At 38.0% G+C, this 17739-nt stretch overlaps 1 protein-coding gene across 8 annotated transcripts in view; it reads left to right on the top strand.

The window, feature by feature from the left end:
* Positions 1–17739, top strand: part of neo1a (neogenin 1a) — a 173760-nt gene that overhangs the window by 51619 nt on the left and 104402 nt on the right. For all 8 annotated transcript variants that reach the window (XM_051114569.1, XM_051114565.1, XM_051114564.1 and 5 more), the window contains exon 2: positions 11579–11896. In XM_051114569.1, the coding sequence (XP_050970526.1) occupies positions 11579–11896 (318 nt within the window). The remainder of the gene's footprint in view (positions 1–11578; positions 11897–17739) is intronic.

Genomic DNA, 17739 nt, shown 5'->3' with positions numbered 1-17739 from the left:
TTTCCTCTAACATTTTTTTAAATGTTACAATGTTTTTAGAATGTTCAGGGAACATCCAAAATTAGAACATTCAAAAGAATGTTCCCTTAAAGTTTGCATAACCAAAAAAAAGGTGTTTTTGATCTTCAGAATGTTTAGGAATAACATTTTCATAGTAGGAACCTTAGCAACATAGAACATATTTTTGTTAGCTCTGATTTATAGGAACCTTTGTGTTGGACAGAAGACCTTTGAGTAAAAAATGCATAAATAGTTTAAATCCAGAACAAAAAATTATAGATAATTCACTTTGTTCATGCTAAAGAAATTATGTTTTCTGAGGAAAAACTTTCCCAGTGGACTTCTATGGTGCCCCAGAGTTTGAACTTCCAAAATGCAGTTTAAATGCAAAGGGCTCTAAACTTTCCCAGACGAGGAAGAAATGTCGAGAAACTCCCATGTGATTTACTTCTCCAACTTCAAAATTGTCCTACATTGTTTTACCTTTTTTGTAAAGGGTGTTTAATCTTCTTTGCACGTTCACTTTGTAAACACTGGGTCAGTACTTCTACCGCGATGTAGAATGATTTTGAAGTTGGAGAAGAACATGAGATGAGAGTTTTTTTGACGTGCCCTAACTGTTTTGAACCAAAATACACAGAGTTCACGTAGAGCTAAACAAGACGAGCATTTGAAGTTAAAAAGTATATAAATTGTCAATTTATTTAGAAAACAACCAATCATTTTAATAGATAAGACCCTTCTTCCTCAGCTGGGATCGTTTAGAGCCCTTTGAAGCTGCATTGAAACGGCATTTTGGAAGTTCAAATTCGGGGGCACCATAGAAGTCCACTATATTAAATGAAATCGTGAAATATTTTCCCCAAAAAACATAATTTCTTTACGACTGAAGAAAGAAAGACATGAACATCTTGAATGACAAGGGGGTGAGTAAATAATCTGTACGTTTTTGTTCTGGTAGTTAATTGAATTAATATAGTTAATATAATTATTGATATTAATTGATATTAATATTAATATAAAAATTGAGTGTTATATTCATTATTTTTGTGTGCTATAGATTTTTGTGCTTATTAGAGAGTGTTAACATCAGACTGTTGGAATCCACTGTAAGGCTCTGTTTTGTGCACCTCATATAAAATTGTGGTTTTGTGGCACTTCTGTAAGTCCATAGGACTGTAGGGTATTCCAATTGTCATGTTATGATTTATGATCCACTAGTGCGAACTCCACAGTGGACTATTACCCAACAGTCTATGTGGCAAAGTGTAGAGTCGGAGGGGGTGCCATTTGGGACGGGGCCTAAATTAAGTCTCCTGAGCATTTTATGTGAAGAGCACTGTTTTTGAAAAGCACTAAAGTTGTTGTCTTTGTAGAGTGTTTTAAATATTTTATAGAAAATTGTAATACTAAAATGCATCCCAGGCATTTCCAAATGGAATGGACATTTTTTTTCTCAAGGGCTTAAATATCGGATGCAAAGTCATCATGATAGCTAACCCTTGGTTTGCTAAACTGAAAATGTAAATGATGTCATTATCCCAGAAGACTTTCTTTCGTGGAGCATAAAAGGAGATATTTTGCTGACTATCCAAGCTGCTTATTTCTATACAATGAGAGTAGACAGTGGTTTATACCCAAGCACCTTAAAAGCTCACAGAGCTCACGCCTCAAGTCTTCAGACGGCGTAGGAAAAGCTTTATACCTCCTTTTGTGTTCCACAGAAGAAAGAAAATCACAAGGGTTTTTTGGGTGAGTAAATGATGACAGAATTTCCATTTTTGGGTAAATGCTTTTACCTTAAAGCTGCAAAATAAAAAAAACAGCCATCATTTACCTAATGTCATTTCATTTCAAACCTGCAGGATATTTCTTCTGTTGAGCATAGAAAAAATGGGGTAATTGTAATCGATGGCAGAATTTTCATTTTTCGCTATACTATCCCTTATATTTATATATAATATATAATGAATGTAATTCATTTAGAGATATATATTTCTTAGACAAATGCATCACTTCGCTTTAGAGGGCCTTTGTTAACCCCTCGGAGCCATGTAGAGTACTTTTTTGTGATGGATGGATGCACTTTTTGGGCTTCAAAATCTCAGCCCCCATTCACTGCCATTATAAAGCCTGAAAGAGTCTGGACATTTTCAATATAACTCCATTTGTATTTGTCTAAAAAAAGAAAGTCATACACCTAGGCTCGAGGGTGATTTAAAAAAAAAAAAAAAAAAATTTGGGTGAACTGTCCCTTTAATTGTGCAGTAAAGGGAACCACAGCAGCAAAAGAAAGGTGTTGTTTTTTCGCAGGTCTATTAGAGTCAAAATTAATTCAGCTAAATATCCTATAATTCTGCTAAATACGGTAGCGGGGGGACAGAATTGGCTTAAGCTTGTGCTTAGGATTTTTTAAGCCTTGGAAATGCTTTCTGGCAGGAGAATGAAGGGTAGCTTGAGGTGTTCTGAGTTGCGAAAATTGTATCCTTTCGCCTCTGTTCTGCCAGCTGAGCGTGTGCCAAACTAATAAAGCCAGCATGGAGGCCTACCAATCATTTTGTACAGCCGTTACACCTTGGACCCTTGTTGAGAGGGCAAAGGCACTATCGCAACATCCAGGCCGTGGGGTGAGGGGCTGTCGCTGGCCAGGGGTCCTGAGTGGGAGAATAGTCTTTGTTCCTAGTAGCTGCTGTGAAAGATGAAGTGGGCATCTGTGAAACACAGAAAAGGAAGTGAGTGCTGAAGACAATACAGGAGACTGTCATTCTCTGTTCATTCCTTTATTCTGTGGTGAAAGTGACCTTTAAAAATGGCTCATCTTCCCACCCCACTATTATCACTGTAGTCTATCCGTCCAAGATTTTAAGAGGAGGTCAGCTTTTAAATAGACCTCTGAAGCCAAACAATACAACATGACTCATTTAAATGGGTCAATAAACCCAAAAGGATACTTGATACAAGGCAACTCTGTACCAGAGAGTAAACTTCACTCAATATTCAACATTACTAGTTGAAATTTATGTAATATATGCCCAGGTCACTTTTCATCTAAAAATCTGTATAAAATGTTATATTTTATTTTATATAAAGAAAGAAACCCAATTTTCAGTACAATAAATTCATGTCTTCCAAATTATGGTAATTTATATATACAGTTGAGGTCAAAACACCTTGAAGAATCTGAAAAATTTTAATTATTTTACCAAAATAAGAGGGATCATACAAAATGCATGTTATTTTTTATTTAGGACTGACTTGAATAAGATATTTCACATAAAAGATGTTTACATATAGTCCAAAAGAAAAATGACCCTGTTCAGAAGTATACATACACTTGATTCTTAATTCTTTGTTGTTACCTGAATGATTTACAGCTGTTTTTTTAGGGGTAGGTATTCATGAGTCCCTTGTTTGTCCTGAACAGTTAAACTGCCTTCAGAAAAATCCTTCAGGTGCCACAAATTCTTTAGTTTTTCAGCATTTTTGTGTATTTGAACACTTTCCAACAATGACTGTATGATTTTGAGATCCATCTTTTTACACTGAGGACAACTGAGGGACTCATATGCAACTATTAGAAGGTTCAAACACTCACTGATTCTGATGCTCAAAAGTTTACACCCCCCAGCTCTTAATGCATCGTTTTTCCTTCTGAAGCATCAGTGAGCATTTTAACCCTCTGTAATAGTTGCATATGAATCCCTCGGGTGTCCTCAGTCTGAAAAGATGGATCTCAAATTCATGCAGTCATTGTTGGAAAGGGTTTAAATACACAATACTGCTGAAAAAACAAACAAAAAAAATTGTGGGGTTGTTTATCTGTTCAAGACAAACACGGGACAAATGAAGAATGATCACTAAACAACAACAACAAAAATAAACACAGCTGTGGATCATTCAGATAAAACAGTATTAAGAATCAAATGTATGAAAACTTTTGAACAGGGTCATTTTTATGAATTCAACTATTATTTTCTCTTGTGGACTATATGTAAATGCCTTTTATGTGAAATATCTTATTCAGGTCAGCAGGGTGTATGTAAACTTTTGACCTCAACTGTATATAATGAAAGTGAAATGTGATCTTTTATCCAGTTTAATAAGCTTAAACTATCTTACTACTTTCAGCAGTTCTGAGGTGCTCATGAGGAACAGTGCTCAATCTGTTTTTTTTTTCCTTTGTAAATTTGTGCATGAAAATGATGTTCAGTTTTAGCTTTCAGCATGAGATCATAAAGTATACGCTGAGAGAATGGTTTATTTGATGGGTTTAAAATGCGAAATCTCCACAGGGAAGTCCAAACCAAAGTTACACATCCTTGAGTCAGTTCTCCGACGCTCAGAGCCTCGGCTCTCGTAAGCAGATCACCGCTGATTCCTCATTGCTCAGCAGTGACAGATGGGGAAGAAATGATACTGGAAGATAAAGGCTAGCCGAGAGAGAAGCAGACAAACTGGAGGTGGACAGACATGAAAGGAAAGAGGCCTTCCAGTCGGACTAATGAGCCTGGAAAGGAATAACAAAGAACTGGGATTGAGTCTAGGAGAGCAGAGAAAGCTGCTTGATATCTTGAAAATAAAATCCGTACCTGTGACTGGCTATTTTCCAAAGCGCAAACGGTTTTTGCTCTAAGTATATATTTATTTAACTGAATGTCAAACAGCTCAGAAGCCCCTTCTACTCAATAATGCAAAGCCGCAGGGCATTTTCCCTATTGTGGAGAAACTAGAAACAGAAATTCTGGCAAAAGGCTTGCTCAAATGTAATTTCCACATGTGATCCCATTGATTAATAATGAAAGTGATATTTTAACTTATTACTCTTCTTTCTATGTGCTGCAATAAAATTAGCTATTTTAGTTTAGTCTCAAAGACTGCTTTGTATTATTTCAGTGTGAGCTCTTTTATTCTAGGGTTTTGTTTTGATTATATGTTTATGTGGAATTCCCATATTTTTTTCTGGAAATGACTTGAGCCTCATTAAGAGGTGATCTGGAGAGAAAGTGGTCTTTCATCGCTCTGCTGTTGAAAATGAAGGTTGTGTACAGTACCTGATTGCCACAGCCCGGTCTTTGTGTGCGAGCCAACAGAGACCATGTGGTTTCCTGTTGTGAAGAAACCAGGTATAGGAGGTCTTTGTTTCAGAAGAGCTCTATGTGTCTCTGTGTGGATATTTCACTCATAGAAAACTGGCAGTGCATACATTTCTCATAATATAAGATAAAAGAGAATACTAATAAGTTCTGAATTAAATATTAAGTAGAAATAGAGTCGCATTTGCGAGTCACATTTTAAGATGTTTAGCCATATTGTGTAATATAAAATCGCCTAGTCATTGGTGATATGCAATAAATTTTCCCTAAAATATATGTGACCCTGGACCACGAAGGTTTTCCATTGATGTATGGTTTGTTAGGATAGGACAATATTTGTCCGAGATACAAGTCTTTGAAAATCTGGAATCTGAGGGTGCAAAACAATAAAAATATTGAGAAATTCACCTTGAAGGTTTTAGCAATGTATATTACTAATCAAAAATTACATTTTTATATATTTACAGTTGGAAATCTACAAAATATCTTCTTTACTCAATATCTCAATGATTTTTGGCATCAAAGAAAAATCGATCATTTTGTCCCATACAATGTATTGTTGGCTATTGCTACTTACGATTAGTTTTGTGGTCCAGGGTCACGTATGTATTTTTAGTTTAACACCCCAGGAAAATACATGTTAGCCTTCCTGAACTGAGATTTCTAATAAAAAAATGATAGCTGCACACTTGCTGATCGTAAAGAACTCTCTGTAGCTATCTTACCCATCTGTCCTCTGCAGTCTGACAGACACTTTATAGAGGTGAAAGTCTTTGGATGAGGCACAAGACAAACCTTTTTTTCTTCCATATCTGCCTGGCTTCAGAATTTTCTGATGACTGGAGCTGTGGCTCTGAAGTGCTCTTTGGATGCGGAATAAAATGGATTTCACAGGACTAGGGACAGGAGTAACAGCTCATACTTATCAAACAGACAACCTCATTTTCTCTTGGTTCCCTGCACCGTGGACTGCAGAACACGTTTTCAAGTCAATTCCTGAGCAGTGAAAAGTAGAATAGATTAGGCTACTGCCTGCTTCCTGACACCGAAGATCACTCCATTCAGTCAATAACAAAAACATATGATTGTACAAATATGTATTTTGGACAAATACCTTGGTAGCAATGTTTTATTCTTTAGTACAGCTGCATTTATTTGCATATCCATTCCATTTTTAATATCCATTTCATATACTGTCTGGGTTTGACAAGTTCAAAAATCATTGAGGTGGTTAAATGAGTGGACCTATTTTTGGAATATTTCTAATCCTTCAGCAGGGATGGTCAAGGTTGTTCCCTTTTTCATTATTCATCATTTATGTGACACTATTCCTGTGAAAATCCAATATTCTTCTGACCTGCTTAGTATTTAAAATCATTCACGGCCGCAGAGTCCTTGTATCTAATCTGAATTTCAAGTGACTCTAAAGAGATTGTGTAATTGGTCTATGCTGCACTTTTTCCTCTGTGTTTTGAGCCCATTAAATGATAAATATGGTGCCAGCTTTAAATCTTGAGCATACATATTTGCAAACCGAATGGGAAACTCATTACAAGAGCCACTGATATAGAAATTCCTTGTAGTAACAAATTCTAATAAACTTGACTAGGCTGGGGTGCACTTTGTAGACAATTTGTTGGTTTATACAGATAATTTATGACCAATATCCAATGTTATTGCCAGTGTTATTGTCTTTCAACAGTGAAATCACAGGCTGGTAGTGAAATTAAAACATAATCTACAGAGCAAAGAAAATCATACCTGAACAACCAGAGTATACATTGTAAATTTTGTAAATACTGGATCTGTCCTAATTTAAAACAAAATATAATGTGCATCATTGGACTATGGACACCTGTAAACTGCTGAGGGCTTTAGATACCAAATGTCACCCCGGACCACAAAACTAGTCATAAGTAGCACGGGTAAATTTGTAGCAATTGCCACCAATACATTGTATGGGTCAAATTATCGTTTTTTATTTTAATGCCAAAAAATCATTCGAATATTAAGTAAAGATCATGTTCCATGAAGATATTTAGTAAATTTACTACCGTAAATATATCAAAACTTAATGTTTGATTAGTAATATGCATTGTTAAGAACTTCATTTGGACAACTTTAAAGGCTTTTACATTTTTTTACATCAATGGAAAGCTTATTTATTCGGCTTTTAGATTATGTATAAATGGTTTTGTGGTCCAGGGTCACAAATAGATAATAAAAAACAACTTTATCCAAATTCCATTTAAGACGACACAAAAAGTCCAGAACAACATACCATTCAAACTGGCTTATTCAGCTTTAAAATTAACCTTAAGCTTATTCAGTTTGGTTATAGTAAAAGTGTAGTCACCATGGTTTTTTGGTGCACTGACCATTTGTATAACCATAGTTTTACTATAAATACCATGGTTAAACTATGGTTAGGGTAGCAAGACCATGGTTAATTTGTGGTTACCATGATTTAACTATAGTAACCATACTTTTTTTGGTTTTGTTCATGGCTAATTTACATAAGGGTTCAGCCACTGAGTATTCTTATATTTATATATCCTGAGGTAGCAGCACAGATCATTTTCTCTGGTTTGTTTGTATGCTGAAGTAGTTGTTCTGTCCCTGCTATGGCTCGTAGATGTGTAGCAGAGCTCTAAAAACCTAATGAGCTTTGAATGTTGCTTAAAAGGAGAAGACCATGAATGTGGTGTCAGTATTAGCTTTACTGTGGGACTCTGGGATGCAAGGTCTGAGCAGCAGCAGATGGTCATCAGTTGTAGCTGATGGTGGAGTGGTAGCTGGATGAGCCGTATTGCACACCTCTGTGCATGATCCAAACAGCCACTAACATGCTAATCATGAAGTATGCTGATCTTCTGATGCTCTGCTGCAGTGTTGAATTCCCTTCTCACCAGTGGAATACAGGCCTCTCCATCTGTGGAAAGCACTCTGGAATCTCCCTTGTTTACTTCATATCTACCTATGTGTTCCTGTTTCTTATTAAAAAATATTATGGTGGTAACATGGTATAGGGATTACATTAGATAGTAGTACCATGGTACTTTATTATACAGTGGAGACCAAACATATGAGACTCTCATTTAAACCTGAGTGGAGCACCCTGGACTGCATTGAAAATCTGGGCTTTTTCTTCTCATTTGTAAAATTTTTAAAGGGGTCATCAGATGCCCATTTTCCACAAGCTGATATGATTCTTTAGCGTCTTAATGAGAAGTCTATAACAAACTTTGGTTAAAATTTCTCAGTGGTAGTGTAAAAAACACCCTTTTTACCTCGTCAAAATCAGCCCTGTTCAGAGCGAGCCATTATGTTGCATGTTCCTTTAAATGCTAATGAGCTTTGCTCACCCCGCCCCTCTCTTCGTGGGGTGATGAGCAGATCTGTTTACGTTAGCCACATTTAGCCGCGTTTAACCAATGGCGGTCGGAGTCGGATTGTTCACAGCTCACTCAGGGCAGGTCTAAGTTAAGACGGTTGTGTCAATGACGTCACACCAACAAGAGGCTGAGAAAGGCTTAATTTGAAGAAGGGGATATTTCTTATAAAGATTACAAAAATCCCAAGTTTTAGGATTTTGAAAAACACAATTTCTAGGTTACTATAATCAAAAACAAATGTGTAAAATCGTCCACTGAAGCACACCAGAAATTTCTACAGTTTATATCAGCTTAAGTGCTGATATCATTAGCAGGGGAACATGTTGTTCCTGAAATTCATGTAAATATTTAAATTAAACTTCTCACTCAAGTTTTTATGATGATAATAAAATATGGAATGTGGCTTTCGATCTAGTGTGAGACCTAGTGGTCTCAGACATTCAGACCCCAGTGTATACCAGAGTTTATTGGTGTCTGTTATAAACAGTTTCTTTATTGAAATTCTTTGTTGAAAGCTATATAACAGTTATCTCTGGACTACGGAGTGCAAATGATGTTTGTGAACAGAAAGTGCATCTATCTTACAGAAATTAATGTAATCCAGATGTGTTTATTCTGGAACAACTGTTGCCTCGCATCAGTCTTAAGGAAACTATTCGAGGAAAGCTTAACATTTGCCAGAGCGCAATTATCTTATATAGCAGGAGAACAGTTCAGCCAACAAAAGCAGCTGTTGTAAAGCTCTCTGTGCAGTTTCTATAGAAGTCCAAGTGCGAGTTAGCACATAAATATAAGTGTTTGGTTTCAGAGACCTCTCTTAGTGGACAAAGGGTTGGCCACAATTACTACCCACAGACCCCGATACTTCCTATCTGACCAACACCCCCTAACTCCATTACAAGAGACTTTAAAATCATTTGGGATAGGAAATATGCTTCCACTATGTGAACGGGCAATAGTAAAGCTTGTGGTAGCTAATGGCTAATCTACGTACTGTATACACAAATGCAGCATTAATGCTTATGAATGTTCCACATTGATGTTACATTCAAATGTATGTGCATTGAACTAGTTGTTAAGTCGAACATCATTTGTCGCTGTTTCCGGGGTTTGAATGCTCTATCAGTTTACAAAAGCCAGCATACACTTACATTGTGCTGTAATACTGCCAAAAATCATGAGCCAGACTTTTATCTCCATACAGAAATATCAGTTTGCCAGACAGTGATTCATCTTTTCTGAGTCGTTAAAATATTGGTGTCCTTGGGACTGCAGTGTACTTAAAGGCCCACTATAAATTATTAGTGTTCATAAACGGCTGTTGTCAAAGTATTCTCACTTGAAAGTGATTACAGGCTTATACATGGAAACTCAACACATAGACTATTTTAACAATGTCCTTACTACCTTTCTGGGCCTTGATCGTGGTAGTTCCATGGCTGTCTATGTATGGTCAGAAAGCTCTCGAATTTTGTCAAAAATAAAAGATGAATGAAGGTCTTACATGTTTGGAACGACATAAGTAATTAACGACAGAACTACACCTTTAAAGAGACACTGTAGGACAAATTACAAACATTTTTGCACCCTTGAAGGGCACTGAAGGGGACGCCACACGAAGGGTCATTCCAAGTGAAAGCAAGCAACATAACTACCTCACAGCCTTCCCTCCCTCATGGTCGTTACCGAAGGTCATTCCAAATGGTCATATTATGAGACACAATTGCCTTGCTCCCTTGAAAGTACCCACTTCAAGGCCTCTGACCTTCGGAGTGAGAAGGGAATAGGGATGCTTGCTTCCAACTGGAATTCGCCCTTACCATAGAGAAGGCAGTTTATGCTAATGGATGCTATAGTGCCTTTGTGGCAATGCTGAGAATGCAACTCATAAATGGGTTGCATTAAGACTTGCATTATGACACATCTTGGAAAGCATCAACACACTAGCTATTCCTGCAGACTGTAGTCACAGCCCTGCTCCGAAACACCTGCTTGTAATTTTCAAGTAGCTGAGTTGGTCTTAAATCAAGCCGGAAAACTTTGGATGGCATCACTGGACCTGCCTCTCTAAGATTCTCACTGGGCAATTCATATATATGTCAATGTGAACTAGTTGCAAAGTCTAAACTTTGGTTATAGTGGTGGAGTGTCACAAATCAACGTGTGTGCGTGTGTGTTTTTTTATTTTATTTTTTGCATCCTTGAAAAAAGGGTGACTGCCCTGAAAATACCCCGAAATCAATGCACTAGTTGTAGTGTTTACTTGTAGTATCAAGATCTGTGATTCCAACACAGCTTCAGTTTTGAATTTAAGAGAGGAGAAGGGCATCCTCATTAGCAGTGATCCCAGACATTAACCCATGACTTAAAATGTCAGAATGATGACTTTTGGTTCTTGTCCTGGCCCCAGTCACGCCGTTTCTTTGTAGACTCGGCATAAACCAGTCTCAACTGCTTCCAGCTATATTTAGCATTCGACTCATCACTTGGTGCTGTATTTAAAAAAGCCTTAAAAAGCTCATTATTCATTTCCTATCCAGAAAGTACAGATGATTCAAGTTATTTATCCACACAAAGTCATGATGACTCTCGAGGCCGAGATTTGAATAATTTATGAGGACAAATGCAAAGTAATTGTGCTTAGTTTGACTTTTTGCATTAGACTTGTCATTTCTAAGCCCTGTTTCTTCAGAGAGCAGCATTACAAGATATTCAAATGAACGTCCTTATGTCCACGGGCTCTGTTTGTAATTTTATGTTTGTAATTAAAATGATTTACAATGCATTCGCTCAGTGTTATCCTCTCTTGACCTCAATGTTTGGTCATTTTCAGACACTAGTAATAAAGTTTTGACATTTGAATGGATGAGAAAGAAATATTGAGATGAACAAATGTTGAAATATATTAAATGTTTGGAACCTAAAGCCATGGCTCATGTTCATTCACACAAACGTAATTTGAATTTTATTGCAATGATGCAAATACCTTCTGTTATTAAATCCCTCAACCCAAAGTTCAACCTAATTTCAGTTCATTATAATGTGTTATGATGAGAAATCCGGTGCTGATTTTATCCTCTTTCTTCGTAGGATCAGCAGTGAGGAACTTCAGCCCATTCTGGTTCTCCACGGAGCCGTCAGATACGCTGGCAGTGCGAGGAGCGCCGACGCTGCTCAACTGCTCAGTCCACAGCGAGTCTCCTGCCAAGATCGAATGGAAGAAAGATGGCTCTTTCCTCAGCCTGGCCTCAGACGATCGCAGGCAGGTCCTGGCCGACGGCTCTCTGCTTATCAGCTCAGTGGTCCACTCTAAACACAATAAACCCGACGAGGGGGTTTACCAATGCGTGGCCACTATAGACAACCTGGGCACCATCATAAGCCGTACAGCTAGGCTCAGTGTCGCAGGTAAGCCACGTTGGGTTTTCTTACTCAAACTGCATCATATATTGACCCATGCTGTTATAAATGCAAGGACAGGATGACAGCGAGAGAGCTTTGTTTGTCTGTCCTGTCTTCATCCTTCAGCGTTATTGCCTGCAGTGGAGTTTAATAAGTCAGTCAGGGCGTCTGCTGATGCAGCACCATTGTTGTAAATGTGTGAGAGCAGGTAGGTTTGGCAGTACAGCTGCTGCTATATTGGGCCCTTTGAGTCGAAATGAAAGTGACCTTGTTTCATTTGCAGGAGGCAAACAGCAGGGATTATGAGGTGTTTGAGTTGGGTCTTACCCTGAAATTCAATTTGCTGTTGGAGGGAAAGAGGAATGCAATTAAGTTACATCAAGCCCTTACAGTCTCACAGAGTTGACTGTGTAACCTCACTAAAATCTCTCTGAAGGAGTTTCGCTCTGAAAAGCCAGAGACAAATGCTTTTTTTGAAGGGGCACAAGAGGCTTTCCTCCCTGGAAGCCTGCTTTGAGTGAACAAGCTCACTATTTCTTGAAAACTGAAAAAGTGTGAGCTTTTTAGGGAGGTATTCTCAGCTGTGCAACAGATTTAACCAAAGTGTGTGATTTTCTGACAGTCCACACAGCTTAAATGGTGTTTCATTGAAAATCCCACATAGGGATGGAAAATTACAACTTATATAACATCTTAACTGTTTCTCTTAGACAGTTTTCCTTGGAGAAACAGACTGTAGTAGTCTTGCATATGTCTAGTCTAAAGCAGGGGTCTTCAGCCTTTTTTAATTGCTGCTGAAGTCAAAAGTTTACATACACCTTGCAGAATGTTCAACAATATTACTGGTTGAAATTTATGTAATATATGACTAGGTCAATTTTCATCCAAAAATCAATACAAAATATAATATTTTATTTTGTATTAAAAAAGAAACCCTATTTTTTCAGTACAATAAATTCATGTCTTCCAAATTCTAATTGTGGTAATTTATATATACAGTTAAGGTCAAAAGTTTACATATACCTTGAAGAATCTGCAAAATGTTAAATATTTTACCAAAATAAGATGGATCATACAAAATGCATGTTATTTTTTATTTAGTACTGACCTGAATAAGATATTTCACATAGAAGACATTTACATATAGTCCACAAAAGAAATGTATAAAAATGACCCCGTTGAAAAGTTTACATGCAGTTGATTTTAAATACTGTGTTGTTACCTGAATGATCCACAGCTGTTATTTTTTAGCGATAGTTGTTCATGAGTCCCTTGTTGTCCTGAACAGTTAAACTGCCTGCTGTTCTTCAGAAAAATCCTTTGGGTCCCACAAATTCTTTGGTTTTCAGCATTTTTGTGTATTTGAGCCATTCCCAACGATGACTGTATGATTTTGAGATCCATCTTTTCACACTGTGGACATGTATCTAACTACATAATTTTTAGCATACAGTATGTACGTTCATTGTAATGCCACATAAGGATGGGTTTTTCTATCTTAAGAAACTTTAAGAGAAATGTCAGTGACAAAGCTGACATTTAAATAAAAAATAACAGAGTCTCCTAAGCTTGAAATAGAAAACTCTGAGCCATTAAATTTCTCTGTATGTGCTGGTTTGCTACACTGTATGGCCCTCGACCTTTTCTGTCTGCGAGTCAAAGAGGGGAAGATCATCAATAAATCATATATAGCAGTACCATCATCCTCCACAAATGTATACGTGCATGCACTGACAATCGATATTTAAGAAGCAACTGTTGGCTGCTTGCACAGGCATTCACTTGTGTATGTATATATGATATATATACACTTTTCTTTTCTTTGTAAAAAATGATTTTCACTTTGATATCCTGAAAAAGAGCAGATTTATTTGTATTACTAGCACAAACAATGCCTGTGGTGTTTTGTCCTGTTTTCAGGTGAGCTTATAAAAAGTCGCCTTTCTTCGCTTGCACTCCCACATTTTATTCTCTTTGAGACCGTGAACCGTCTGCTGTAGCTGACAGGCGTGTAATAAAAAGGTTAATTGTTGCGTCTTTGCTGTGGGCTATTACAATGCCATTGCGTTGGGAACAGCTCTGCCGCCGCCACAACCTGTGAGACGTCAGAGCGACAGGCTCTCAGACAAATGCGAGAGTAATCAACATGATGGATGGAAGAAAACCGTGTCCCTCCTTCCATCAGTTGTGTTTTCTTTCGCTTACCTCTTCTTTTTCTGCTTAACCAAACATAAAAACAAAAGCCTTTTCTATCTCTTTGCAGCAGTGAGACAGTGGCCGTCACGTCCGCATTCATTCAGAAGAGGGGATTAGCCACGGCCTTGGCTATTTGTATTCGTGGAGCGTCGGCTCGAGATGGCAGGGCAGGGAGCAAGACGTGGGTAATGGGAATTGTCTAGCTCGTGCCGCCTCACAGCACGCTCCACACTTTGAACCCAACTCCTCGAGGCAGACTAGAAGCGGGGTCGTTCAGGCTGCCAAAGAGAACACCTGAAATGAAAGACCTTGTTTGTATGCTCCGCCCATACTCTGGAGGAGCTGCAATAATTCTCAGCATTTCTTCCAGTCTCCTAAAATGAAGCAAAACGTTGCCTTGTAGAATCACCTTTTGGCACTCTTTTGTCGAAGTGATTTTGCCAAGTAGGTCATGTTCCTGGATCACCTTTCTTGTTGGGCCTGGCTTAGGGAAAGCAGGTCTGTAGTACCTGAAGAAAGCTATCTGTTGGCATTCTGATACTTTTCAATGGCAGTTGCTTGGCTGGCACATACCCCTCTGAAACATGCATGGAAATCTGCCATCTTTGCTCATGATCCATGCCAGTATCTGCCGGTACTCCCTTCTGTCATTGTTTGAGAGAGGTGGAAAGTAGACACACATAAACTACCGGTATGCTCTTTTGAGAGAGATTTTCTTGACATAATTTCTCTCTCTTGCACAGTTTATCACATTTGACATTTCTCAAAAAGACATTTCTGTGCACCGTTTCCTGGTTCCAGACTTTTTTTTTTTTCTTTTTATGAAGTGGAAATGCACAGTGGTTGAAAATTTGAGACTCACTGGAAACTGGTCAGTAAAATAAAAAAAAATGGCTACCTGCTGATTTAAAGGGATGGTTCAACCAAAAATGAAAATTCTGTCATTAATTACTCATACTCATGTTGTTCCAAACCTGTAAGACCTTTGTTCAGATAACAAATTAAGATATTTTTGATGAAATCTGAGAGCTTTCTGACCCTGCATAGACAGCAACGCAACTATCACGTTCAGGGCCCAGAGAAGTAGTAAGGACATCATTAAAACAGTGGTTTTCTTTGCTCACAAAAAGTATTCTCATAGCTTTATAACTTTAAGGTTAAACCACTGATGTCATGGACTATTTTAACAATGTCCTTTCTACTTTTTTGGACCTTGAACCTCGAGCTCTCAGATTTCATTACAAATATCTTAATTTGTGTTTCGAAGATGGACTAAAATCTTACGGGTTTGGAATGACATGAGGGTGAGTAATTAATGACAGAATTTTCATTTTTGGGTGAACTATCTTTTAAAAAATGGCCTCAGTGACTGTTTTCCCATGAATCAGAAGTTGCACTAGACTTTAACATTGTCTGTCATTTTGACGGATGGGGTCGTAAAATTCCGTCATAATCTATTATTACCCATCATTTTAATTTTCGTATTTTAATTATAATAACACATTTAATTGATTTTATTTTGTTCACATTTTCATTTTTAATCATGAACCTACAGGACAACAACACTGTGTTTTTTTTTTAAAATATGCTAGGGCTGGGTAAAAAAAAAACAACAAAAAAAAGACTTTTCAATTTTGGTCGATTCTCATTTTAACGAACCAATATCGGTTCTTAAATCCCAGTCGATCTTTTGGTCTATGCTGTTTTCAGTTGATGAATGAACAGTACATAGTATGCCTCTCATCCAATAAATCACAATATGCAGAGACCTATGCTTTGTTATTTTTGATATGAAATGGTCTCAGATTTAAAATTCTGTCCATTGAATTAGGAAATTCAAGAAATAAATAGCGTTTTGGCGCTTTTTAATGTGGTGTAATAGATCACTGTAGCTAAAGTGATAGTCAAACGCATAGCAATAGAATCGTGACAGTTTTGTTTTTTGTTCTGGATCCCGTGCTCTGCTGCCACACTGGAGCACACTCGCCACCAACTGGACAGGGGTGGGAATTACAGTTACAATTTACAATAGATCACCCTCAGTGTAATCTGTCAAAATGACGGACGGCCTTCAGATTTTTCCGTCACTGACGGACAATTTTCGGTTTACTCGACCTCTGCCATGAATATACCTGAAGTAGTTTAAATGACATTTCGTTTGTAGAGTTCTTGTGCTGAATAATCGGGACATGTTTTATGACATACAAACTGATCTGGGGTCAGAAAGTGTCATTAATCCAGGATCTTTCCTGACCCCGCCTCCATAGTCCTCATTCACCCTTCTGCATCCCCGTCTTTCTGTGACCTCTGCTCGAGTGGAGTTGTCCTGTTCCCCGGGCTGTCTGCTGGTCTCTCAATCAATCAGTGTTTCATTTCACACTTCAGCCCTCTACACTCACCCGGCTCTGCTGGCTGCCGCCCAGCAATGAAATTCAAACAAGACACAAACAGCCATGAATTTCAAACACCAGTGACACTGGAAACATTCGTATTTCGGTTGTTTTATTTTGTGCTGGTTCTAGCAGTTGTGCTGTTTTGGACAAGCTTTATTGTTGCTTAAGCTCAGAAAATCAGAACATCCTATCAAACTTGCAATCCCTGTATGCACACCATGGTACAATCTGCTAAAATGTTAGGCTATGAAGAGGCATTGGTTGTTTGCTCCTGTGTCAGCTTTCAGTTTGAAAACTGAAATGAATTGCCGCCTGAGATAATATCTCAGACAATGAATGCTGTCTGAAATTCATTGTGTGCTCATTTGAGTTTGAAATGCTTTATCAGTCCTGTTGTGAAGTATATCGCTGCTCACCAGATAGGCGCCTTTCTGAGAACATGCCTCTACTGTTCCACTGACGTCTGTATTAGTACTTGTGTGTGCTTGTGTATTTATATATATATGTCATTTGGAGGGTATTTTGGTTAAATGAATGGGCGTAGACAATAAGTATGGATCAAGTTTAGGGGCTTAGGTTTCATTCCTATACTTAAGCAGGGACACAGAAACCTCCCAGAGGGTAATATTTACACAACATCCACACTCAGGAAGAGAACACAGAACCGTTGTTTCGTGGTAAAGTTTGGCACATGATTCCAGTGACCTGAATTGTCATTCACTGTGAGCACTCAGGTCTGTCTTTGGATCGGCTCCACTGCCTGCGCTTGTGGCTTTCAGCTGTGCAGTCTGTGCGGGGCATTTTTAGCTTGTGTACAGGCCAACAACATTTGTCCGTGTTGCTGTATTCCTCCTCCCATACGTATACAAAAATGATCATGCAGAGAGAGTATAAGAGGGAGAAGATGGATCACTTGTAGAGATATGAATGAGAAAACCACAGCACTCAATATGGTGGCTGTAGGGAAAAAAGCCTTTAGGTTTAAAGAACCAATCAGCTTAAAGGGATAGTTCACTCAGAAATGAAAATTCTGTCATTAATTACTCATCCTCATGTCGTTTCCAAACCCATAAGACCTTCGAGCTCTCTGATCCAAGAGCTTTCTGACCATGCACAGACAGCAGCTACGAGAATACTTTCTGTGCACAAAGAAGGAAAAATTAATGATGCTGTTGTAGTCAGGTTTGACATGTTATTGGAACATAATCTTAGCTAGTAGTTAAGCAGTCTTTCATGGGCGCGGTACTTCCTTGGCAACAC

This window comes from Labeo rohita, chromosome 7, assembly GCF_022985175.1.
Source record: "Labeo rohita strain BAU-BD-2019 chromosome 7, IGBB_LRoh.1.0, whole genome shotgun sequence".
Classification (NCBI taxonomy): domain Eukaryota; kingdom Metazoa; phylum Chordata; class Actinopteri; order Cypriniformes; family Cyprinidae; genus Labeo; species Labeo rohita.
The sequence above is the reverse complement of the archived record's forward strand: the minus strand, read 5'-3'. Positions and strand labels throughout refer to the sequence as shown.